A 21634-nucleotide genomic window follows, 5' to 3' on the forward strand; every position below is an offset into this window, starting at 1 on the left:
TTCTATAATTAACTAATAATTTTTCATACCTTTCTACAAGCCTCTTGCGAAAAAGACAATGAACTGAAATAAATATCTTGTGAAGAAACGAAACCATTACAGTGGAGACCGATCAAGTTCTGCGAAAGGACCGATTGGGGGCCCTCATACCCGTATGAGATGACTGAAGTAGCATAGCCCTCCAATTCTTCAACCAAAGTAGGGTCCAACAGAACGCCGTCTTTGCCACGATAAGACACTGTACAGGAAGCCGCTAACCAGTGGCAAGGAATGCCTGCAGACAATAAAGAAAGCATACAGGCATTTATCACGGCAGCCATCAAGCTCCCGTCATTTTCAATGATCTGGATAACAATAGTAACACAGCTTCGAGGCTGTATTTCCGTGGCAATTGTGGCATCGAAAATTTCCTTTAGTTCTCGTTCTCGAAGCCTCAAATAGTCAGTTGTATAGCCTTGAAAAGGTCGAATAGAAACATCAACAAAAGTCCTGTCTGGGAGTTCGTTCCTGCCTCTGGCCTATTCCCAACGCGATTCTCACTAAAATACTGCAGTTAACTTGCCTTTCTTACTTCTAGTGGACCATATACTGCAGCAACGACTTGAGTCCTTCCTTGTTCTAATCTACAAGAACCATCTGCACGTTCCAAGTAACCCAACTCACAGCGAAAACCACGTATTTCGTAAGCTTTCCTACCGTCTCTTCTTCCAGAAGACAGAAACTCAGACATAATGGTTCACGAAAATGTGGGAGACTTTAATTTTTCTAAATAATTAACAGAAAGCTGGTTTTAAAGACAATAAATAAACCATAAATAATAGCCCGCAAAGACACTTTATTAGATACAAAAAAAGGTTAAAATAATATTATATTGGTAAAACCAATCAAAATGTATTACATTAGTCTAAACATTGTCATTTCTGGGTTCCATCCATGAGCCGAGTAGAGCAGAATCTAGTTCACCTTCGTCCAACTCTTGAAGGAATTGAAGACTATTCGTCTCATTGTTCTCCCTGCTTGTCTTCTCCTGTAGTACAACTTCAAAATCAACCTCAGGTGCTTCAGTCTTCGAAGCAGAAGCCTCTTCCTGATCGAAATTCGTGCTTATCGTATTGACCTTTGTTCTTTTATTCGAGACAGTTTCCTCTTCGCAAAACAATTTGCTGGAACGAGTGCCTTCTTCTGTGGAGTCCGACTTTATGCAATCAACGGCTTCAAAGCGTTTGACCTCTTGAAAGGAAATACGTCTGTTATTCACATAATATTTGCGTTTTTCAGCAACGGTAGCGTCTACACTGAAAACAGTTTGTGTCGGATTATGCCCTGTAGAATATCGTCTCTCACTTTGTTTGGTCAAGTCGCAGATAATTAAGCGTTCGTGATCATTCAGATATTCATTAGGACAAACCGTCTCAGCAAGACCCATCTTTTGAAGTACTGCTTGAGAGTATGCCTCGTACCATAGGTCTGAGCTTTCAAAAGAGTCTCCACTTTGCAAATTTGGCGGTAGTTGCAATATATCGTTGCCAAAGGCACTTGACTCTGTCACAAAGATTGCATATATGGCGTCCTATACTTGTTAAAGCTGACTCACTGCTCACATTATTACACTTACTTGGACAATAGCAAACCTACGAAACAAAAGTCTCGCATGAGCTTGGGTGAGTCGGATGAGAGATTCCAAGAACCGCACTGTTGTTCTTGCGGCATTTCTACTGGAAGCTTGTCTTTGCATGGTGTAATATTTTGAAACAATTCTCTGAGCATTACAAGTCAACTCGGGTTCAATCGCCTCCTTTACAAAGTATATATACATTTGTAGTTCCTCCACATTCCATAAAACTTTTGAATACTCAGTATGTAGTCCTGCAGTACTATCTGAGCAATGATCTCTGTAACCATTAAGAATAAATTCTGAAAGACTTTCGTCCCACTCAGGTTCATGCTTGTCGAGCAAAGTGACAGTAACATCAAAGCGACTTAAAAGAGGCGGAGCAATACCTACACTTAATGCAAGCTCCGTGGCTAAAAATATTTAATGTTCTATTCTTCTGAATGTTGAAGTCTCTTTACCTGGATCCGCAATCACAAGATCCAAATCTTCATTCGATCGCATTTTACCTACTTTGGGATTCACTGCTGCAAATATTGTGGTTCGTGTATCCAAAGTCATAACTAGGCCTGCTTTTGCTACGCTCAGAGTTTGCTGTTCCATAACTTCATGCATTGCTGCTCTGTCACGGTCTTTTATACCGTCAAACTCATCAATGCAGCACAGACCTCCGTCAGCAAGGACTAGTGCTCCCGACTCTAATGCCCACTCGCCACTGCTGGCCTCTCTGACGGCAGTAACTGTCAAACCAGCGTGCGTCGATCCAATGCCTGTAGTAGAAATGGAACGAGGACTTAAGGAAGCTGCTTCCTGAAGAAAGCAATATTTAGTCCTTGCAGTACTTTGCTTATATACCGTTCTACCTTTAGAAGTTGGGACTTGCCAGTTCCAGGATCCCCTATGAGTAGAACGTGTATCTCTCCACGTACCCGAGTTCCTTCTCTATTTGGCCTACAGACGCCTCCAATTAAGGCAGTAAGAAGAATGAGTTTTACAGTTTTTAAGCCAAATAGTCGTGGACAAAATGATTCTACTATAAAATCTCTGGCTTCTAAAGGCCTCCTTGTTTGGTAAGCTTCGTGCCAATATTTCAGAAAACGTTCCTTAATCTCGTCACTAATTTCCATATGTGACTTTTGTTCATTTATAACTTGCACATGTGTTGTATCCAATATAAGGTCCAGCTCACATCTCAAATCAATACTAGGGTTTCGGTGCCAAAGTCGCTTTAATACTCCTGTAATCTATCCCTCTAATTTTAGAGTTTACTAAATTAGAAAACTCGGTCTTACCAAAATGTCATCTCCCGGCTTGCAGATATCAACCAAGTCATCAGAAAGTGCGGATACAATGGAACGAGGAATGGATCCCAAGTCTAATGTTTGAACCCTTTCTTGAATTTTAATTTCTTGGTAGTCTGTAGATCTTGTATCCTCTAAAAACTGATATCTGTTTTAGAGTTAGTTCAAACAACCATTTTCAAAGGAATCGGTTGCTTACGAATTTGATCGACAAGGTTCTTCTAAGCTTGGCGATGGACAAAATGTGGGTAACTCGAATTTTCCTCCTCTCGTGATATCTGAATATACAATGAAACGATGCTTACATTTACTACATTGATATGTTTTTTGAAGCTCTCGCATCAAAACGCTTCCTGTGCGTATAACGGTTCCACGAAAGGAAATCAAGTGACCGACATCAGAAGAACGCAAAGAAGAAACATTTTTCTTATAAAGAAGAGGATCCTCAGGGAGATGATATGGTCGAACATGAATATGTTCCTTGAAGGTGTAGCCGTACAGCACAGCATCGTCTCCTACTTTTTGAAGCATCTCATCTTCATAGAGGCGTATGGCATCTTCGAAAACCGGAAGGTATATTTCTGGTTCCATAACAAGATTTGTGAACAACTCTTGGTCAAATTCTAGCAATTCAGTGACATCAAGCAAGATAGGGTAGTGCTTAACTAAATCGGAGTCTTGTAAAACTCGCAATATTTGATCACTATAACTAGCCTCGAGAAACCATTTAATACTGCTCATGAAACCGCTATAGTATTGTGGTTGTTGTATTTCAGAATTATTTGTTATCAACTTAAGAATATGATTTATACTAACCTTGCCATCTTTAGAACACGACTCGCTTTCAAACTTGTCAAAAGCAGAATGCCGCCAAAATGCGTGAAGGGGCGCTTGCGGTTCTAAATACAACTTGAAAGATTTCCAAAAGAACTTTCAGACATTTTTGGGAAACACTTAGTGGCTTCTTCGACATGACTAATAGTATTTAGTGTAAGAACGGTATCCTATTCTGAATTTTATGGTTTGCCTTTGTCAAAGTGGTGTTTGAGCATCGACTGAAACTAGAAAGCTTGATTTCAGATACAGTTGCAACTGAAGAGCCAAACCAACGTATTTTTATTTTGTAAATCGTTGTAGTTCTCAAGGGATGATAGTTATGCTTGAAGGAAAGACAAGAATAGAGTCTTTCTACTCTGACAGTTCTATTTCAAGCGTTCCATACAGTTCATCGTTTGCGACTTGCGTTGAATATTGTTAGTCTCTCATCCAAGGTTTTATTTCCTGTTTGTTTATAGGATTGAAATATAACTAAAAATTTTCAAAAAGATCGTCCATCTCTGAAGTCGTTTTTAAATTGTTGAGTTATTTGTACTCGTAAAGTTAACATTCTATCCCTTGATAATCCGATAATAGTTGAGTTGCTTCTTTTCTTTACCAACGTTATGTTTTGAATCATTTCCGACTTTTATTCGGTAACAATTTATAGAGTAGTAATGAGAACGTTGGATAGTCAATTAAAACAGGGGCACTAATAGAAGCTAGATTCCATCTTTATTTTGAAACAAATGCAATCCTGACGCAAACAAACATATTAAAATTTTCTAAAGCCATTTTGTTTTCGTTCAGATGGAAAATAGAGAAAATTGACGAATGGAATCCTTCTATGAAACAAAATTGTCATTATCTTTACTGTGTGCAATGGCTATCTTAGAATTAAAGAAATCTTTCGAACTTTACTAAATTGGTAAAGGGATACATTTCGAAAAGTGGTTTTGGGGAGGGGGGGGATCATATGATTTTATCAAAAAGCAGCCGATGGTTATTAAGGAGCTTCTGATTTTAAGGAATAATGACAAGTATACAATTACAAAGTAACTGCGCTGCTTTCTCGATAAAAAATTTTGATTTCATGACTTTTACGAACTAAAACATTCTTCAACAACCCATCATATAGTAAAATTGTAAAGTCGCACGACATTTGGAAGGAAAATATTCCGTTCATAAATGAGGCATTAGAAGACACTGTTTCAATAGCAACAGTGATAAAGAGCTCATAAACAATACAACTCTCTCACTTTTAGTTCCTTTCATCACCTTACATATACCATCGAATAGGAATTCCTCAGAGCTGTTTGTCGTAGCAGAAATCCAATTCCAGCCCCCACATTCGACTTTTCTTCCCTCACTGAGTTTGTCCATTGGAGAAAACTTTGTACTCGTCACCAGATACCTTTTGACTCTTCTTACCACTAAGGTATTGGTATATGGCAACAATATACTCACAAAAACCATGGCTTAAAGAGTATGAACCTAATGTGAGTCCAAATATTGATATAAAATACAACAACGTGTTGGAGATGTTTCAAGCATCCTTAAGGAGAAAGCCAAACTCACCTTGCATTGGTTACTTTGAAGATTCACTATCCTATGAACAAGTAGACCAAGAATCTTCTGCCTTGGCCTCAGCTTTTGTTGAGTTGGGACTGAAGCCTGGAGGCAGAGTTGGAATATACTTGCAGAACGTTCCTCAATGGATGATAACTCAGTTAGCTTCTTGGAAAGCAGGAGGTATAGCAGTTTGTTTGAACCCGATGCTTAAAGAACGCGAACTTACTTATCATATCAAAGACAGCGGTCTTACTATTCTTGTTTGTCTTGAAAGTCTTTATGAGGAGGTTGTTTCAAAGATCCGAAACCAAGTTCCTGTTCCTGTTGTAATCACCACAAATGAGTTATTATATCTTTCGAAAAGGATACCTGATATGCTTAAAGGAGTTGTTTCACGACGGTTTACTTCTTGTCACGACTATTCTCAATTGATAAGAGTTCATTCAGGTCAAAGTTTATCTATTCCTTCACTGAATCTGGATGATACTGCTATGCTTACCTATACATCTGGCACCACAGGAGTTCCAAAAGGAGCATGCAATACTCACAGAAATATTGTCTTTAACAGTAATCTTGTTCGTCATTGGTTTCATCTTAGTGATGAAGATATTATCATGGCTCCAGCACCCTTATTTCATATAACTGGTAGTATAACTGGAGCTGGAGCAGGTTATGCCTCTGGTTGTCCTGTCATACTTTTTTGTCGTTTCGATCCATCAGAATTCCTTCGTTTAATAGATCATTGGAAGGTTACATATTTGGTTGGTGCAGTGACTGTCTTTATTGCAAGTATGAATCATCCAGATATGAAAAAATATAATGTCAGTTCTGTAGTCAAGTTGAATAGTGGTGGAGCTCCTGTTTCTGCAGCCACCCAAAACCAAGTAGAGCTGGCATTCGGTAACAGACTATATATTGGCTACGGACTTACCGAATCCACAGCACCGTGCGTCCTGACTCCATTCGGAAAAAGAGGACCTGTTGACAAGAAATTTGGCTCGCTATCAATTGGTGTTCCAGCATGTAATGTTGAGTGTAGAATTATTTCAACAGAGAATGGAGAGGATGTGGATTTTGGAGTAGCCGGTGAACTTCTAGTTAAAGGCCCAATGGTCGTTCCAGGTTATTGGAGAAAGCCGGAAGAAACAGCAAAGACAATTGAAAACGGTTGGCTACACACCGGAGATGTTGCTATCATGGATCAGGATGGTTATGTCTACATAGTGGATCGGATAAAAGACATGATTATAGCTTCGGGATATAAAGTGTATCCTCGAGAAGTAGAAGATGTATTATACAGTCACCCTTCTGTACGTGAGGCTGCGGTTGTTGGTGTGCCCGACAAATATAGAGGAGAGACAGTAAAAGCTTACGTGGCTTTAAAGCAAGGTTCGGAAGTTACTCCGTCTGAATTGATAGATTTCTGTAAAAAGAAGCTTGCGGCGTACAAATATCCAAGACAAATCGAAATTATCGATGAAATACCGAAAAATGCAAGTGGAAAATTTTTACGTCGAGAACTTCGTGTCATCGAACATAAGAAACACTCGCTGGAAAATGGACAGCTGTCCAGAACAGAAATACCGAATAGACTTTAAAATTTTTCGTTGTATTTTCAAAAAATCAAGTAATGAATACGTATGGACTAATTCAGTGAGCTCAATAGCGTTTCTCAAAATTATTCAGTCATTTCGAATTCTGTCTTTTTGCGGTATAGTCGTTTATATTTCGATAAAGTCTACAAATAAATCTGCTCGTTGTTTATAAGATGGTCATAATACGTCAATATTTTCTTCTAAAAATGGTTGAAAATTGAGCCATTGTGTCTTTTTCCTCACAGAATTAAAGCTTTTTCAATGAAACTGAAAGCTCGCATCGAGAACATAAGACTTCAAAGCGCAATATTAGTTTTGATGCTACTGAAGAACTTAAGAGAAAACATTTGGTTCAAAGGATCCATCAAATGAAGGTTGTCAGTTCTCAAAAAGTTCTTTCCAATGGCTAAGCTAGGGCACAGAAACCTTCACCGTATCACAGTAAGATAAAAAGTGCACTTGTTCCTGTTTTATCTCAGCTCTTTGTTGGGTATTTTCTCTTCTTGTAAGTGTGAAGCATCATAGAAGCCTAAAATAACAACACAATAGTTGCAATATGAAATCTGAGGTATGAGCAAGCCATACGCGCTAGTTGATTTCGCCAGCGATTGAAATTGCCCGCGAAGGACAGGTTACATGAAGGTCCGGCAAATCGATGCCTTTGGAAAGAGTGGCGCTCAAAATTCCGAGTTGACGAGATTTAATTTGTACAAATGGCGTTCCAAGTCCTGTCAAATGCATTTACTTGCTGCACCAAAACTTGCGCTGCTGAAAAGAACCCCATTTCTCGCAAGAAGCCTCGTAAATATAAAAAATACACCTCGCTTATATTGATGCAGAACAGCAAACATTCGTCTATAGATACATATGAAATGAATACTCTCAGCAGAGCTCAGTTTTTGCAGCTTTTTTCACTTAACTTGTTGAGCATTCTGGGACTCGATAAAACTGCACTTTCAACAAAAACAACAGTAGTGGAAAAGAAGAGCCTCACAGAAACCATCTCAGAAGGCCTGTCGAAGATTCTGACCAGAAAGGAAGGCAATCAAGACGTGAGTTACAAGAAAGATGGAAACTCAAAGGCAAGGACTTGAATATATATATACATATATTTGTTTTTATGTAAAATTTTACTGAATACGTTTTGCTTCTGTATAGTCTGCAACTGGTATGAAACACGCAGAGCCTTTGTCGGAAGACGAGGAGGAAACTGCTGAAGCTTTGATTGAAAAGTTAAGGTCCCGGCAGCAGTCTGAACCTAAACGTTAAACGCTCGTTTCAGGTGTTTGTTCTGCCAAATAATTTGGTTTGTAGGGTTTGGGGTTCAAAGAGGAAATAAAATATTAGCCATTGTTTCGATTGATCTTCAATGATTTTATTCGTTGTTGCTCCGTATAGTAGCTTCGCAGGAACTCTATCGTGTCATCAGCATTTTAAAGTAAAGATTTATGCGAAAAACTCTTTGCAGTCATCAGCTTCAAGTAAAACTTTTCTCTGGAAACGTTGTCTTCTCTTGCGCCTACATCAGTTAATAAAGCCAATGAAACTTCGTACGAGAAATATGTATCCGTGCATACAACCTTTAATTGTCACCTGCAAAGAAGAGCAGCGGTTGTCGATGTCAGAAGAAGAGAGACTGGCGAAAAAGCGTGAAGAGGTGGAGAGACTGAGAGCTGCTGAGAAGTAAATTTTGTACTTGTTATTTTTGGGCTTGTTCATTCTTTTGTTAGATTTATACGCAAAGATGTAGGAAAGTTTGGTTGTCCGGTTTGTGAATATGTTTATGAACCAGACAAAGTAGGAAAATGCTGTTTTTGACTTTTCGTTCTCCTACAACGGTTGATTATAGGGAGATAGTTTGGCTGGTATACAACCTGGAACCTCTTTCGAGGATCTGCCCGAGACATTTCGTTGTCCTGTATGTAAATATTTTATCAATTTTCAACTTGCTTTTATTGTGGACAGGTTTGTCGTTCTTCGAAGGATACTTTTATTCCCAAACAAACTGTCATCGCTGGCTTTGCAACTAATCAATCTTATGGACTGGGTTCGAATGCGTTGACTCCTGCTCAGAAAAACGCTCTTATTTTTGGAGGTATTCTTTATGCTTTTTCATTTTTTTGGATATCCATAAAAGTGGCACCACATAGGTTTGTTTCTGTTATTTGTGTTACTTATGGCAGGTTATGGTCTTAGCTAAAGTACTTTCAAGCTTCAACAAGAATAAAAGAACTTGGGTGTTTAGGTGCTATCCAAATAGAAAAGATTTCTATTGAAGTACAAAAATTTGAGTAAGCCATTCATCATAAGATGTTTATTCCAACGATCCTAAAAGGTCCTTAATCTGCGTAATCCACATGTTGCCCTCCAAAGGCCTTCGGCAAATGCTGCTGCGAATAAGTGATCGTTTCCATTTCTATGGCACGACGAAGGACCAGTGGAGTTCCTACAAAACCTTGAAAGGAACGGCCATCCATAAGCTTTAGCGAATCACGTTTCACGTGTGAAAACAATATCTCTTCTATATGATGTCTAGTTAAGTCTGTTTCTATTGGTTTGTCACTCGCCATGGCAAAACCAATTGGAGAACCATAAGATCCAATAAAGCTTTGAATAGAATCAACACTTGCGTAAACTTTGCTCAAGGTTTTTACAATTCGAGGATGCAAAGGCTCCTCCGGAAGCGAAACTGAGGCAGCTTGCGTCACAAATATCCCACCTGGATTCAACAACGTCTTCACTTTTCGAAAAAACTCTTCTGTGAACAAAAAAAAGGATGGACCATCCTCAAGAGGGTCAGTCAAGTCACTTATAATAAGATCAAATTTGTGATGACAATTATCAATGAACTTAAGACCATCTTCAAAGAATACCTTTAGTTTGGGATCATGAAAAGCACCTTGATGGAGTTCTGGCAGAAATTCCTCACACGCTTCAACAACTTCCTTATCTATATCAACTAGTAGTACTGTTTGAACTGTATTCCACTTGAGGACTTCACGAACTGTACATCCATCACCTCCTCCTAAAACTAGAACACTTCGAGGATCACCGTGAAGAACAGCAGGAACGTGAACCAATGGTTCGTGATAAAAAAACTCATCCTCCACAGCAACCTAACCTATTTCAGACAGAATGCAACATTTATGGCCATATAAACTCACTTGAAGCTTTCCATCCAGAATTAAAGCCTTTCCATAAGCCCCTGTTCGAACGATGAGCATATCCTGGAAACGGGTTTTTTTGGTCAACAGGATCTCCGTAATACCGTGTTGGAATACAATAAAAGGATTAAGGTATTCCGTATGCCAAAGAGAAGATTTTAAAAGAGCTCCCTAAAACCTGATTTAGAAGTGTTTCGAAGCCTCAAGTAAGAACGGACCGTCATGAAGATTTTTGGACAGTTCTGATGAAACCACCGTTGGCCCCTCAAACACATGAGCAAAAGCAATTGCTACAGTTAAGGTTTCTATTGGTATTTTAAACACCAGTTTGGTATTTCAAAAGCATAGCGATACGTTTCTTTCTACAGTCATAATAAAGAATACTGTAAATTCTAAAAATCCCAATATTTTTCCAACGTGTCTAGAAAAACGAAAGAAGAAACATCCGATGTAAGAAGAATATTACTTTCAAAGAAAACAAAAATGAAACAAGCTAGCTTCTCCAAAAAAAAACTTTTACTTGAAGAGATGAATACAATTCAACCATGAAAGCCTCTCTCAACTTTTATTTGAAATGATTCAGAGTTCACAATGCGCAAATCCAACAACCGAAAGTCATATACTCTGTCTTTGTTGGGCTAGAACCTTTCAGGATTATGTTCAGGAAAGTTTCTTCCTGTCTTATATAGCATACATTACATGAAAATTGAACCTTTTCATGATTTACTGCATTTCTGAATCGTAAAATATTTGCTAGTCTAAAATTCAAAATGCACCAAAATTCACTGAATTAGATAGCCACAACAAGCATTTTGCTTCGCAATCGATGATGAAAGGAATTGCTATGGTGGCGTTCCTTGAAATCTCCAATAGGTTTTGCCGAACAACTAGTTTCCATTTGAGGAAAGAATTTGTTCAAGTAAGGAGATTTCGAGGTGTCTCTGGTATAAACAAGTCTCCTGTTCAAAGAAGTAACTTGACAATATGTGCACTTCCTAGTATAGCTATGGTAGGTTGAACTTCTTTCCAGTACCAGAACTTAAGTCTCCCAGTTACCTGTAATAGAGATTGCTGAATTCCAGGATAAAGTTCTTGGAATAATTTTTATATCACTGTCAATTTTTACTGTCTTATTACTGGCATATTTGGGGAGAAAAATAGGTTGAAAAAAGCTTTTACCACTCCTCCTCAGAAGGAATATTAAAACTTCTAAAACTCTGTCTTTCCAAAACTTCCCCTGTGATAAATACTTGAACAAGCTGCTAACTTTGGCACACATTTTCGTATCAACCTATCATTGTATCTTACTTGAAAAATCTTCCTACTGTACGGCAAAGGGGACAGGAAGAAGTTGCACTGCTTTGAAGCCATTTGTAGAGACTAAAATATTATGTTAAAAGGGTATAAATAAAATATGTGGCATAATACTTACCATGCAGCGTGAAATTTGTGCTTACAAGTTACACATTCCAATCGAGGAAGAGTACCATTACTAATATGCAAAATACTATAACAGATTGGGCATTCTTCTACTCCTTCAAACTGTCTGTCCAAATTGCGTCTCCAAAGATCGATTGCATCTCTTAGATTACCATCCTTCATAGCTAGAAGCGATGACATTGCTATATATTGTTAGTGTAAAACCCCTATACAATGTCTCATAAATATTATCATACCTAGAACTGTTTTACGCCATTTAGATTCCGTCATGCCAATAGCAGTCTTTGGTTCTACGGTAACCAAGCTGAGAGGAAACTCCTCAGGAAGCCTCAAGACGATCTCTATCCTCGTATCTGTGAAAGAATAGATGGCAGTCACTTCACGGGTGATAGTTACAGGCTTGAGCTGCAAGCTACCCACACTTCTCTGAGAGCCTTCGAAAGATACCTGCAAAAGATGAAATTCTTTTTCGATAATACTTGCTGAAATATACTTTCGTACGAAAGCATCTACTTTCGCTCTTCTATCGTTTGACAGCGAGTCATTATACCAACGTCTCGATAGTGCTGGTAGCTGTGCAAGACAAAACCCAAAAGTTTTAGCACAACTAGAAAACCAGGTATGCAAGTCCTAATGTCACCACAGTGTAAAAATGGAACATCAAAAAATTGATATGATACATACGTTATCAGATTCGAGCAACAACTCACTCACATCCAAATTATTTTCTTTACACGAAGCAGAAGCTGAGTCTGTCACTAATTTTTGCAGCTGTCTGGAACAATCATTCATTCTAAATACCGAATACTCCCCAATAAATGTTACGAAATAATTGAAAAATTGAAAGTGCTCTCTCAAATATTCCGAAAATATCCTGTTAAATTCGAGATAGCCTTGGCTTTTGTAGTTCAGAAATAAAACCCAAGTCAAAAAGTAACCGTAAAAACGAGGCACTTGACTCTCAACCAATTCATTAAAACAGGTTGAATCAAGTTCATCAAACCAGGTTACATTGAGTGGAAATGAAAGAATCTTCTCAATGTCTCCACTGAACCAAGTAATTGTCTCCTCTTCTGAATGGCATACATCTGCAATAAGATAACTGGGATCGCGTTCAACCAGTAATGTGTAGCCAGTTAAGCGTATTTCCTATATAATACAAACAAATGATAAGACATTCACCAATTCTATTCAAATATTCTTACCTGATTCAAACTGTGTAACAGACTATAACACTGCATTAAAACGGATATGTCCGTCAATTTCGACGGAGGATAATTTCTAGCCAGTTTGGCAATGCTAACTATTGCTGGATCCGATTGCAAAGTTGGCTTGTGAATAACAACATGAAGCAAAATGTGCAAAGCAAACAGTGATAATTTGTCTGAAAAATCAACACGGTAACGAGGAAGAAGTTCGGAAACTAAACTCTGACGAGCTTCTAATTCTAACAGAAGAGAACAAGCAGCACAAGACAACAAAAAATAATCTTTGTCTATAGTTTCGTATGCAAGCAGAAGATTATGCATTTCTTCAAGGGCTCCTTCAGCAATATCTTTCATGAAAACTACGAGCTCCTTGTCATGCCATTTCCAATTTTGCCGAATTGCAAACAAAAACAGACTGTCCATTACATGAAAAACATAACGAAGTTCTTCTCTATCCCAAGTAAAACTGTGTGAAATATTTTCGTCTTGAGAATGGTAACCTCTTCTCATTTCCATTCTCTTCAACCCACTAATTATATCAATAGCAAATTGTGCCTAACTCAAAGATTAGAACGGCCAAATAAAAACTCAAATAAGAAGTACCCATTTCATCTCAAGTGCTTTCGGGTTAGACAAAACGATTCTCTTACAAAGCAGAATAGCTCGCAAACGAGCTTTGCTACTTTGCCTATCCGAATGAACAAGCGTGCTGTTCTGTTCATCTGAGTTGTAAAGAAGAACAAGCTCGCTGAGTAATTTTTCCAAAGATGTCTGCAGCAGTTTTGAATGACTTTCATCAACATTTAAATTAGACATATGAAGGAGGACAAAGAAACAAAAGTCATCAAATAAAAATCTGTGATTTTCTGTTTCCAGTAAAATCATAATCAGAATTACTTGAGAGAAGCACATACACACTTACCAATCAGGTCATAACTGAGTTTTTTTCCTCCTTTGTCACAACTTGTAGATAATATTTCAAACGTCGAAGAAAGAATCTCTTGCAGACTGTGGTGCGGCTCTTCATCTTCAATACTACCTTTCGAGCGCTCACATGCCGACATAAAGATATGAACTACTGTGTCCTCCACTACATTATGAGAAACACTCTTTAAATACTGTGTCACTGAATGAAGCAAGTCTTCGGAAACTTCAGCCTCGTTTTCTACTAGTAATAAAACAAGACCCAAGAATTCACCGAGCCTTTTAACTCTAACAACTGAAAAGACTTTCAACAGTTGTGGAGTCAATAAAGTACGCAAAAATGTTGTTACGACATTTTTAAAAATGTTATTCTCACAAAGAACCCCTTCTAAGTCAACTAAAAACCTGGAAACCTGTTCTGAAATGTTGAAAACATCCTGAACACCACGAAACGAGCTACGATAAAGTTTTGCATAGATAATAGCATCATCTGAAGACGATAGAGTCTCAAATAGAGTCATCAACTTTGAACAAAGTTTAGAGTTAAAAGCAATCTTTGCATCTATCGACCAACGAGTCTCTAAATGGTTCCAAATATGCTCAAAAAAATCATCTTTCAACAGAGGAAGATAATTAAATACTATAGATACCCACATATCCACAAAGTCATGATGTTCCGATGCATTTTTTGCTGATATCAATAAACACTTTCGAAGAAGTTCAGGCTGAACCCCAAAGACTTCACTGTTTTTCAACATTGCATGCAATAATAAGCGTGGATTCGGCAAAGGTTGATTGTACTCCATCCAAACTGTTAGAAATGTGTCCATAAATTGCTTTTCTTCTTGTCCTACAAGTGACCTTCTCGTCAAGATATCGGCCAAAGTCGAAAGCACCTTGTCTTGAAACTGAGAATCTTGCAATAATTCTATGATAAAAGACGGTGAAAGCGTTCTCATCAGCTACCAACTATGTAAGTCAATGTAATTTGAACAGTCTTTGTGCTTACCGAAACAAAAAAGAGACTGAAAAAGTTCAAGGGACAATGAAATAGGAAATTTCCACAAATAAAATCAGTCACATTAGTTTCCGCTGATGCAACGTAATGCTCTAAACATGATAAAAGCATATGGCTGAGCTCCTTGTTCTCCAAGATGGCAACATTAGTTGTAAAGTTCTCAATTTGTTTCTCCACGAAATCATTATATAAATTGTCATTTAAAATGCAAAATAGTTTCAACATTCTAAGCTTCAATGTAATCTTTGCTGCAGAATTTCTTTCCATTATAAAAGACTGAAAATTGTCCAGGATTAAGGTCCTGGCTCCTGGGCAGTTGCGATACAGAAAAATACCAATCCTCTCCAGTTTTTCTACGAATAAAAAATTGTCATTTTCGTCATTCAAAATGAAGTCTTCAATACAACAATTCAGTGAATTCTTAAAATGCTCTCGTATGTATGAATTACAAGCAAGTTCACAGATTTGTTTAAGAAGCAAATCTGATAACAAAAGTTGCAAGGGGATTTTACAAAACAAGATCTGATGCCAAAAAGTTTTCAGACATCTTATCAACTCCTCGTCATCCATAGTCGAGTCTGACAACCCTTGCCATTTCATCACTCTGAAATGAACACAATCAAGATACAAGCTTATTAAAGACGAAAAAAGCTCCTCCTGTTGCCAAATGTTTTTAGAATACTTCGAATAATATTATTGAAAACTTACCGAAGCAGCGATATTGAGACATTCTCTGAGTCTCATCTCTATTCCTTTTAAGATAAGCTCCGCACCGTCTTCATCAACCATCTTAAACAAGTCTTCAAATAAGACAGAAAGAACTCCTTTACACATCAAAAGCGTTCTACTCGAGCTCAGTATTCTTTTATAAACCCAGTCCACGATACTATTGAGTTCCGTGAAATCCAAAATATGTTTCTTGAAATGAACCCGTAACAAGCAATGAACGACTAGGACAGATTTTCTTAGAACAGGCTCCGAAATTCCATTAAATACTGTCAATAAAACTGCATGAATGAATGAAGCGGAAGTAATATGTATTCCAAATTGTCCATTTGGCAGTTTTTCAACTAGTCGCAAACTAACAATGAGTAAATCAAACAACGTAGACTGCCAATCTGCATTTTTAGATTGTTCTATCAATCTTTGTAATAACCAAACATCCAATAATTTTCCTAATACATTTTCGAGAGGGAACTCATCCTGACTATCCTCTACTAGATCTTCCAAAGCGGAATACAAACAAGCTAGTGCAACTTCAACAACTCCAGTTGATGCATATTTGTCCACTGCCTTCTCTTCTTGCTCTGCGAAAATTTTGCAATACTGTTTGAAAAAGTTACCAATACTTTCTGCCACGCGGGAAATCAACTTTTTCCTCTTTGCATCAGTATTAAAGTGTGAAAGATAGATTTGTTTTGTCTTTTTGGCAACTTCTCTCTGTACGTCCACACGCAACGCTAAAAGAGCTGGAATTACCTTATCCAGGAAAGGAATGGTACCCTCTCGGAATCTTTCAAACATGATATCTATCACTTCAAGAGTGTTTATCCTGACTCGAGGTTCTTTTTCCCACAAAAGCAGACGTTCCACGACTCGGGAAAACGCCGTCACCAATTCTCGACTCTTCTTTGCATCCCTAACTTCAACATCGTCCACTGAAAGAATAATATTCTTCAACTCTACGAGTTTTTTCTGTCTCGTGTTAGCGTCTTTCTTCGATAAATAACGGATGCAATGTAATCCTTCGTCTACCCAGGGTGTCCGAACCTTTGCGCTGACGTCCGTGTCAGTTTCAGTTACACCCAATCTTGAAACATGTTCAGTTGCCTCTGCAAGACTTGTGAAGTTCGTTTTTAGTATAGTTTGCGGCAACAATGAAGCCGCACTGGAAGAAGATGACGGACGCTTGCCTTGTTTGCCTTTCATAACGCAATTTCCACCAATATTTATTGAAACATTTCTTCATTACAAAGTGTTTAAACTTTTCATAGCAATAAGATACTCCAAAACATGAGTATTTTCCGTAGTAATTTTAAGTAGTGTGTCTTTGTATCTCAAAATTCGTAAACGTGCATTTTTCAAAAGATTCAGAACTTCAGAAGCATTTTGCTTCAATGCTTCACGAAGATGAACATGAAGAAGGTTTCGAATCCAGAACAGATTATCCACCAAATGAACATCAGTGTCAAGGCGACTAATTAAAAACGCTAATAATCTACAAAAGTACTTGGATGGGATCTGAACAATAATATCGGGAATATCATCCACAGCGATTCCGCTAAGAAGCTAAACAAGTCTTACAGTGCATGTTCTTGTAACTTGAAAATACTTACTGTTTCTAACAAAGTTTGGTTATCAAGACGCAATCCAATAATGATGGCTGAAGAATAGGCCTTATTCTCATAAAGATATAAAGCGTTTTCGGGAGTTGCGTCCATCTGTAAATCTACAGGATCAAAAACAAAAGAATCTTCGGAGGAAAATAAGATTAATCCTTCTGTAGTAACAACTGCGAACATAGCTCCAGTCGGACTAAACTTCACTTCCCTAAAGAACTGTTAGCCAAGAAGGCCCTAAATAGTGCAAAACATACCGGGTTCTTATTCGAAATACTTTTTTTCTCTTGCTGGTCATCAAAGATTGTCCTGGAAGATATTCTTCATCCAAACGGCGCCTTCTAAAATACTCGTCATCTTCGCTATCCCAGTCTTCTATCAAACTCAAAGGATTTCCTTCCTCCGACAGATATCTTGAGTTTAATTTGTCTAGTGTACCATCAATGGAGCGATTTTCACAAATGGAAAACCTTTCGGTATGTTAATAAAACTATCAAAAAACAGCACTCGTATTCTTTCTACACCACCTTTTCAATAGACTTAACGAAGGAGTATAATAAACACAACAATATTTGGTATCACTTCCTGCAAGAAGGAACTTCCCGTCGGGAGAATAGCAAATGCAACTGAAAAAGTTTTCTGTTCCAGCTCTTGTTAAGCTTGTTGTACTTCTTCCATAAGAAGCATCTCTTCTACCCTCTATTGTTCCAATGACTTGAGCAGAATCCATATCCCAAAACCATATCTGTTGACTCTCTAAGTGTTCAATACTAATGAAATGGATGTAGCAACTTACCTGGCCATCAATACAAGAAACTGCAAGTTCCTTCCCATCAGGTCGAAATGCTACTGACACTGCATCTTTTGATAATTTTAAACTCTCCAAACTGTCTCCACTCCGTTTGCCAGTACCACCTCTGGAATAAATATCCCACAAATGCATCGTGGCATCCCAAGAAACAGACGCAAGAATGCCTTTCGTTGGTGAGAAGGCTAAGCTACTCACTGGTCCCTTATTGAATGAATAAGAACTTTGTATGCAGAATATCCATCATATACATTTACCTCATGCCCGGTAAGAACCTCAAGGACATCGCCTGTTCGGAGAGACCAAAGATAAACTTCAAAGTTGTCCTGAGAGCCAGCTGCCACCAAATCTCCCCAAATATCTACTGCGACACAAGAAAACTGTCTTCTGTCACTTCCTGCTACAAGCACACGGAAACATCGATACCGTTTCAAGTCAAAGGCTCGCACTGTTCCATCCAACGAAGAAGAAATAACAACGTCCTAAGACATTACTCAGTCTATGACAAAAACCGCTTTCAGTTTACGACTTACTGATTTGTTTCCAGCAAATGTAATTCCAGTAATAGCAGCTTCGTGATCATTAAAACTAACATTGCAAAAACCCGAAGATGTATGCCAAACTTTGACTTTCGCATCGTCACCGCCGGTAACAACCAAACGGCCATCTGGTGAGAAAGCCAAACAAGAAAGATCCAATGAATGTCCTTGTTGTTTCAAAACATGAGTTTCTGACTGCCATTCCCAAACGATGAGACTTCCTGATTCACTCGAGCCAAGAGCTAGCCACTCTCCAGATGGATTTATGGAAATGCAAGTCAGCGATGAAGAAGAGCAGGATAAAGATTGCAACATTTCAAGTTCAGAAAACTCTACCTTTTTCTTTTCGTATATTCCAGTTTCCATTTGAGACACTGATTCAGGTTCAGGAACTCCACTAAAAAGTGCAAATACTCCAGAGCTATATCCAACTGCAATCATTCCAGTGTCGCGCTGCGTGGTTGCACAAACAATTTTGCGGAGATTGACCTGCTTTAAGGAATGTTTCGAAAGTAGCTTAGGCTGTACAGTACCATTCCAATCTAATTGTTTAAATGAAGAGTCCTCTAAAGATAGTTGCAAAGTTATCGTGATCATGCGACGCAATAGAGAAACCTTACCTTTAGCATCGTATGATAGGAACCAGTTCAGTAACAAGCCATCTCTTCCAAATATCATCAGTCGCCTCGAATCTGCTGAGAACCGAACACTGACGATCTTCTCTTTAGATCCTGTTAAAGAAACGGGCAGAAATCCTTCCATTTGTGGGAACGAGAAAATTCTCACACTGAGATCCTTCGAACCTGCTGCTATGAACATTCCGTTTGGCGACCAGTCGATACAAGTAACTTCTTCTCTGAAACCTGTATACTTGCGTACCAACATAAACGCAGAGTATTCTGGGTATGGCCTTTGGGGAACCTGCCATATTTGCACTTCCTTGCCAACAGCAACAGCAAAATAACTACCATCCGGACTGAACGTTGCACAAGCTATGTTTGGCTTTTTCACAAAGCTATATTTGGAACCTTTTTTTCCGGCCTTTAAAGCACCACCTGATATGTTGAACCTATGTATAACCACACCTCTCGCAAGATTAAAAAGAAGAGTTTGACCAGTTTCGCCAATTGCTAACAACAAGTCTTCTTTTGGAGAGATGCAAAGACGAATTATGTTCACTCTTGCTTGCAAATCGAAGGTTCGGCATCTGCCGTTCACAAGGTCTACCTCGTTCACTCTGTTTCCTACTGGCGAGAAGATGGAGTTTCCATCCCGGCTGAAGATCACGTCTCCACCTTGGTAAGGACTTCCACAAAGGTTTCGAAAGTGAAAGTTAAAGCGTGACATACACAATGGTAACACAGGACACCTATAGAAACTATTCAAGGCGATACAATCCCGACGACATCAAAAATGGACGATGATCGCACAACATTTGTAATATTCCTACTATCGTCATTAGAATTTGTGAAGCATTCACTATTCAAAAATTACTGTGCCAAGGAATTATGCGTAGTAGTCAACAAGAGTAAAGGTTTCGTTAATTTGTAGACGAAATTATTTCATCGAGGAATATTTTGAGCTGCGTTTCTTCATTTGCGAGTCTTCCAAAGAAGACCTATTTGTTTGCATTATGTCGCAAGTGTCCCGTTGTTCTCCGTATTCACTGATAGAAGTTGACGACGCTCTCTCCCTAGCACTGTCGGAAGCCTCACATCGTGAGCTCATACAAGTACAGTCCAAGGAAGCATTCGGTTTTGTAGCAGCTGAAAATATCTATGCAAAAAGTCCTTTTCCACCGTTTAAAGCCTCTCTGAAAGTAAGTTACCGGTTTACTAGGTAAAGGCTTTTTCTCAGAACAAAGCAGGATGGCTACGCTGTTAGACATCCGCTTTCACCCGGAAAAAAACAACTAGTTGGTACTGTGATAACTGGAAGGTTTGTTTGATTCTATTTCATATTTTACTTTGATAAAATATTTGGTAGATCAAAGGAGCTGCCACAAGTCAATTCTGAGCAAGCCGCGTATATTACTACTGGAGCCCCATTACCACCTGGTGCAGACTCAGTTATACCGGTATATAATTTTTGCTATCTGAAAGTTTTTTCCTTGTGACGTTTTTCTAGGTAGAGTGGACAGCAGAATCTGGAGACCCGGGTTTTGTCATGATTTCCAGAGGAACGCATGTTTCAGGTCAGGAAGTTCGTCAGATAGGATCTGATATTCCTGAAGGAGAGCTTATTATTTCCGATGGTTCGCATATTGGAGTTACAGAGGTAAGACCACTTCTTTGGGTTCTTGATATTGATAAAGCTAGGGTACTAGTGTGCGTTGCTTATCAACTGTGGAGTGGAAAGGGTTCAAGTTTATAAGCGCCCAAAAGTTGCTGTTTTCTCTACAGGAAATGAACTTGTAGAAATAGGAAATTCGCTTTCATTCGGAGAGATATATGATGCCAATAGACCACTTGTAATAGCAGCTTTGAGAAAGATGGATATTGAAATAGTCGACTTGGGTATTGTAAGAGACGACGAAGTGCATGTAAGAGAGGCGTTTGAGAGAGCTCTAAAACTGGCGGATATAATCATAACTAGTGGAGGAGTTTCTATGGGAAGCCACGACTATGTAAAGAAGGTTTTAGAAAGACTTGGCAAGGTGCATTTTGGCCGAGTGAGAATGAAGCCTGGAAAGCCATTAACATTTGCTACGGTAGAAAGTGAAAATTCAAGCAAAAGATTCGTGGTTGGGTTACCTGGCAATCCAGTTAGTTGCTATGTTTGCTTTTATCTTTTGGTAGTCCCTTTGATAAGAAAGCTGTCTGGTTATTCGAAACCTCATTTGCCCATAATAGAAGCAGAATTGTTGGATCCTATTCGATTAGATCCTGAAAGACCAGAATACCATCGCAGCATTTTGCAAGTAAGGATTTCATCAAGGTCTTTGGACTTTGATTGATTTTTGTTTAGTGGAATTTTGAACGGCATATTTATCAAGCCAAAAGTACAGGTGATCAAAGCAGTAGCCGGTTGTTGAGTGCTACAAAGGCAAATGCGTTGCTCATTCTTCCAAGTGAAAATAAAACATTGGAAAGAGGTACGCTGGTTCCCGCCATATTGCTCGAATGTGACAAATAAAAATTTCGTCTCGTTTGGCCATGTTGTTGTCGTTTGCGGGAAGTATTCTTTGCTGGCATCGTTTTCATATTCACCAAAAACATTCTACTTGTTCAAATATTTATGAATGGAATAGATATAGGTTGACAAGAAGGAAATCTGCAAGAAAGGTTCAAACCCTTTT

At 38.5% G+C, this 21634-nt stretch overlaps 10 protein-coding genes across 10 annotated transcripts; 5 read left to right on the forward strand and 5 right to left on the reverse strand.

Moving 5' to 3' along the window:
* On the reverse strand, positions 1–785 carry Gasu_05670 (exosome complex component RRP46). The gene is made up of 2 exons (XM_005708616.1): positions 572–785; positions 1–518 (listed from the first exon to the last, which is right to left on the reverse strand). Exons 1-2 carry the CDS (start codon positions 728–730, stop codon positions 24–26), a joined length of 654 nt encoding a protein of 217 aa, XP_005708673.1. The 5' UTR covers positions 731–785; the 3' UTR covers positions 1–23.
* Positions 786–819: 34 nt separating this feature from the next.
* Positions 820–4375, reverse strand: Gasu_05680 (minichromosome maintenance family (MCM)). The gene is made up of 7 exons (XM_005708617.1): positions 3730–4375; positions 3113–3661; positions 2905–3061; positions 2476–2856; positions 2074–2422; positions 1616–2025; positions 820–1570 (listed from the first exon to the last, which is right to left on the reverse strand). The coding sequence occupies exons 2-7, from the start codon at positions 3652–3654 to the stop codon at positions 905–907; spliced, it is 2505 nt and encodes an 834-aa protein (XP_005708674.1). The 5' UTR covers positions 3655–3661; positions 3730–4375; the 3' UTR covers positions 820–904.
* Positions 4376–5255: 880 nt separating this feature from the next.
* Positions 5256–7163, forward strand: Gasu_05690 (long-chain acyl-CoA synthetase). Its single transcript, XM_005708618.1, has one exon. The coding sequence runs from the start codon at positions 5271–5273 to the stop codon at positions 6897–6899; it is 1629 nt and encodes a 542-aa protein (XP_005708675.1). The 5' UTR covers positions 5256–5270; the 3' UTR covers positions 6900–7163.
* Positions 7164–7475: 312 nt separating this feature from the next.
* Gasu_05700 (uncharacterized protein) lies at positions 7476–8397 on the forward strand. The gene is made up of 2 exons (XM_005708619.1): positions 7476–7978; positions 8055–8397. Exons 1-2 carry the CDS (start codon positions 7610–7612, stop codon positions 8163–8165), a joined length of 480 nt encoding a protein of 159 aa, XP_005708676.1. The 5' UTR covers positions 7476–7609; the 3' UTR covers positions 8166–8397.
* Positions 8398–8405: 8 nt separating this feature from the next.
* Gasu_05710 (rubredoxin family protein) lies at positions 8406–9139 on the forward strand. The gene is made up of 5 exons (XM_005708620.1): positions 8406–8579; positions 8627–8693; positions 8746–8814; positions 8862–8991; positions 9047–9139. Exons 1-5 carry the CDS (start codon positions 8458–8460, stop codon positions 9094–9096), a joined length of 438 nt encoding a protein of 145 aa, XP_005708677.1. The 5' UTR covers positions 8406–8457; the 3' UTR covers positions 9097–9139.
* Positions 9140–9150: 11 nt separating this feature from the next.
* On the reverse strand, positions 9151–10345 carry Gasu_05720 (spermidine synthase). The gene is made up of 3 exons (XM_005708621.1): positions 10279–10345; positions 10061–10231; positions 9151–10012 (listed from the first exon to the last, which is right to left on the reverse strand). The coding sequence occupies exons 1-3, from the start codon at positions 10282–10284 to the stop codon at positions 9236–9238; spliced, it is 954 nt and encodes a 317-aa protein (XP_005708678.1). The 5' UTR covers positions 10285–10345; the 3' UTR covers positions 9151–9235.
* A 422-nt stretch (positions 10346–10767) lies between these two features.
* Positions 10768–13545, reverse strand: Gasu_05740 (uncharacterized protein). The gene is made up of 6 exons (XM_005708623.1): positions 13312–13545; positions 12706–13263; positions 12185–12649; positions 11737–12130; positions 11493–11682; positions 10768–11440 (listed from the first exon to the last, which is right to left on the reverse strand). Exons 1-6 carry the CDS (start codon positions 13522–13524, stop codon positions 11365–11367), a joined length of 1896 nt encoding a protein of 631 aa, XP_005708680.1. The 5' UTR covers positions 13525–13545; the 3' UTR covers positions 10768–11364.
* Positions 10826–11322, forward strand: Gasu_05730 (uncharacterized protein). The gene is made up of 2 exons (XM_005708622.1): positions 10826–11069; positions 11113–11322. Exons 1-2 carry the CDS (start codon positions 10905–10907, stop codon positions 11224–11226), a joined length of 279 nt encoding a protein of 92 aa, XP_005708679.1. The 5' UTR covers positions 10826–10904; the 3' UTR covers positions 11227–11322.
* A 3050-nt stretch (positions 13546–16595) lies between the features above and the next one.
* On the reverse strand, positions 16596–19785 carry Gasu_05750 (transducin family protein / WD-40 repeat family protein). The gene is made up of 8 exons (XM_005708624.1): positions 18957–19785; positions 18331–18902; positions 18055–18279; positions 17786–18001; positions 17517–17734; positions 17247–17459; positions 16987–17200; positions 16596–16939 (listed from the first exon to the last, which is right to left on the reverse strand). Exons 1-8 carry the CDS (start codon positions 19681–19683, stop codon positions 16619–16621), a joined length of 2706 nt encoding a protein of 901 aa, XP_005708681.1. The 5' UTR covers positions 19684–19785; the 3' UTR covers positions 16596–16618.
* A 10-nt stretch (positions 19786–19795) lies between these two features.
* On the forward strand, positions 19796–21634 carry Gasu_05760 (molybdopterin biosynthesis protein MoeA). The gene is made up of 6 exons (XM_005708625.1): positions 19796–20155; positions 20204–20274; positions 20323–20413; positions 20464–20613; positions 20663–21256; positions 21304–21634. Exons 1-6 carry the CDS (start codon positions 19970–19972, stop codon positions 21469–21471), a joined length of 1260 nt encoding a protein of 419 aa, XP_005708682.1. The 5' UTR covers positions 19796–19969; the 3' UTR covers positions 21472–21634.

This window comes from Galdieria sulphuraria (assembly GCF_000341285.1).
Source record: "Galdieria sulphuraria unplaced genomic scaffold scaf_3, whole genome shotgun sequence".
Lineage (NCBI taxonomy): Eukaryota > Rhodophyta > Bangiophyceae > Galdieriales > Galdieriaceae > Galdieria > Galdieria sulphuraria.

What these genes read in the sequence shown, in the direction of transcription:
- Gasu_05670 (XM_005708616.1), bottom strand. Translation starts at nt 730, where the DNA reads ATGTCTGAGTTTCTGTCTTCTGGAAGAAGAGACGGTAGGAAAGCTTAC. An exon ending in CAGTATATGGTCCACTAGAA is followed by an intron (nt 519 to 571) that starts GTAAGAAAGGCA and finishes CGTTGGGAATAG; the next exon opens with GCCAGAGGCAGGAACGAACT.
- Gasu_05680 (XM_005708617.1), bottom strand. Translation starts at nt 3,654, where the DNA reads ATGAGCAGTATTAAATGGTTTCTCGAGGCTAGTTATAGTGATCAAATA. An exon ending in GAACCTTGTCGATCAAATTC is followed by an intron (nt 3,062 to 3,112) that starts GTAAGCAACCGA and finishes ACTCTAAAACAG; the next exon opens with ATATCAGTTTTTAGAGGATA. An exon ending in TCTTGTGATTGCGGATCCAG is followed by an intron (nt 2,026 to 2,073) that starts GTAAAGAGACTT and finishes AAATATTTTTAG; the next exon opens with CCACGGAGCTTGCATTAAGT.
- Gasu_05690 (XM_005708618.1), top strand. Translation starts at nt 5,271, where the DNA reads ATGTTTCAAGCATCCTTAAGGAGAAAGCCAAACTCACCTTGCATTGGT.
- Gasu_05700 (XM_005708619.1), top strand. Translation starts at nt 7,610, where the DNA reads ATGGCGTTCCAAGTCCTGTCAAATGCATTTACTTGCTGCACCAAAACT. An exon ending in AGAAAGATGGAAACTCAAAG is followed by an intron (nt 7,979 to 8,054) that starts GCAAGGACTTGA and finishes GCTTCTGTATAG; the next exon opens with TCTGCAACTGGTATGAAACA.
- Gasu_05710 (XM_005708620.1), top strand. Translation starts at nt 8,458, where the DNA reads ATGTATCCGTGCATACAACCTTTAATTGTCACCTGCAAAGAAGAGCAG. An exon ending in CCGAGACATTTCGTTGTCCT is followed by an intron (nt 8,815 to 8,861) that starts GTATGTAAATAT and finishes TATTGTGGACAG; the next exon opens with GTTTGTCGTTCTTCGAAGGA. An exon ending in AAACGCTCTTATTTTTGGAG is followed by an intron (nt 8,992 to 9,046) that starts GTATTCTTTATG and finishes GGCACCACATAG; the next exon opens with GTTTGTTTCTGTTATTTGTG.
- Gasu_05720 (XM_005708621.1), bottom strand. An exon ending in TTCTGGATGGAAAGCTTCAA is followed by an intron (nt 10,013 to 10,060) that starts GTGAGTTTATAT and finishes GAAATAGGTTAG; the next exon opens with GTTGCTGTGGAGGATGAGTT.
- Gasu_05730 (XM_005708622.1), top strand. Translation starts at nt 10,905, where the DNA reads ATGGTGGCGTTCCTTGAAATCTCCAATAGGTTTTGCCGAACAACTAGT. An exon ending in CACTTCCTAGTATAGCTATG is followed by an intron (nt 11,070 to 11,112) that starts GTAGGTTGAACT and finishes TAAGTCTCCCAG; the next exon opens with TTACCTGTAATAGAGATTGC.
- Gasu_05740 (XM_005708623.1), bottom strand. Translation starts at nt 13,524, where the DNA reads ATGTCTAATTTAAATGTTGATGAAAGTCATTCAAAACTGCTGCAGACA. An exon ending in AAGCACTTGAGATGAAATGG is followed by an intron (nt 13,264 to 13,311) that starts GTACTTCTTATT and finishes TCTTTGAGTTAG; the next exon opens with GCACAATTTGCTATTGATAT. An exon ending in ATGGCGTAAAACAGTTCTAG is followed by an intron (nt 11,683 to 11,736) that starts GTATGATAATAT and finishes AACAATATATAG; the next exon opens with CAATGTCATCGCTTCTAGCT.
- Gasu_05750 (XM_005708624.1), bottom strand. Translation starts at nt 19,683, where the DNA reads ATGTCACGCTTTAACTTTCACTTTCGAAACCTTTGTGGAAGTCCTTAC. An exon ending in TTTCTTGTATTGATGGCCAG is followed by an intron (nt 17,735 to 17,785) that starts GTAAGTTGCTAC and finishes GAGAGTCAACAG; the next exon opens with ATATGGTTTTGGGATATGGA. An exon ending in GTATTTCGAATAAGAACCCG is followed by an intron (nt 17,201 to 17,246) that starts GTATGTTTTGCA and finishes ACAGTTCTTTAG; the next exon opens with GGAAGTGAAGTTTAGTCCGA.
- Gasu_05760 (XM_005708625.1), top strand. Translation starts at nt 19,970, where the DNA reads ATGTCGCAAGTGTCCCGTTGTTCTCCGTATTCACTGATAGAAGTTGAC. An exon ending in GTGCAGACTCAGTTATACCG is followed by an intron (nt 20,414 to 20,463) that starts GTATATAATTTT and finishes ACGTTTTTCTAG; the next exon opens with GTAGAGTGGACAGCAGAATC. An exon ending in CGCATATTGGAGTTACAGAG is followed by an intron (nt 20,614 to 20,662) that starts GTAAGACCACTT and finishes CTAGGGTACTAG; the next exon opens with TGTGCGTTGCTTATCAACTG.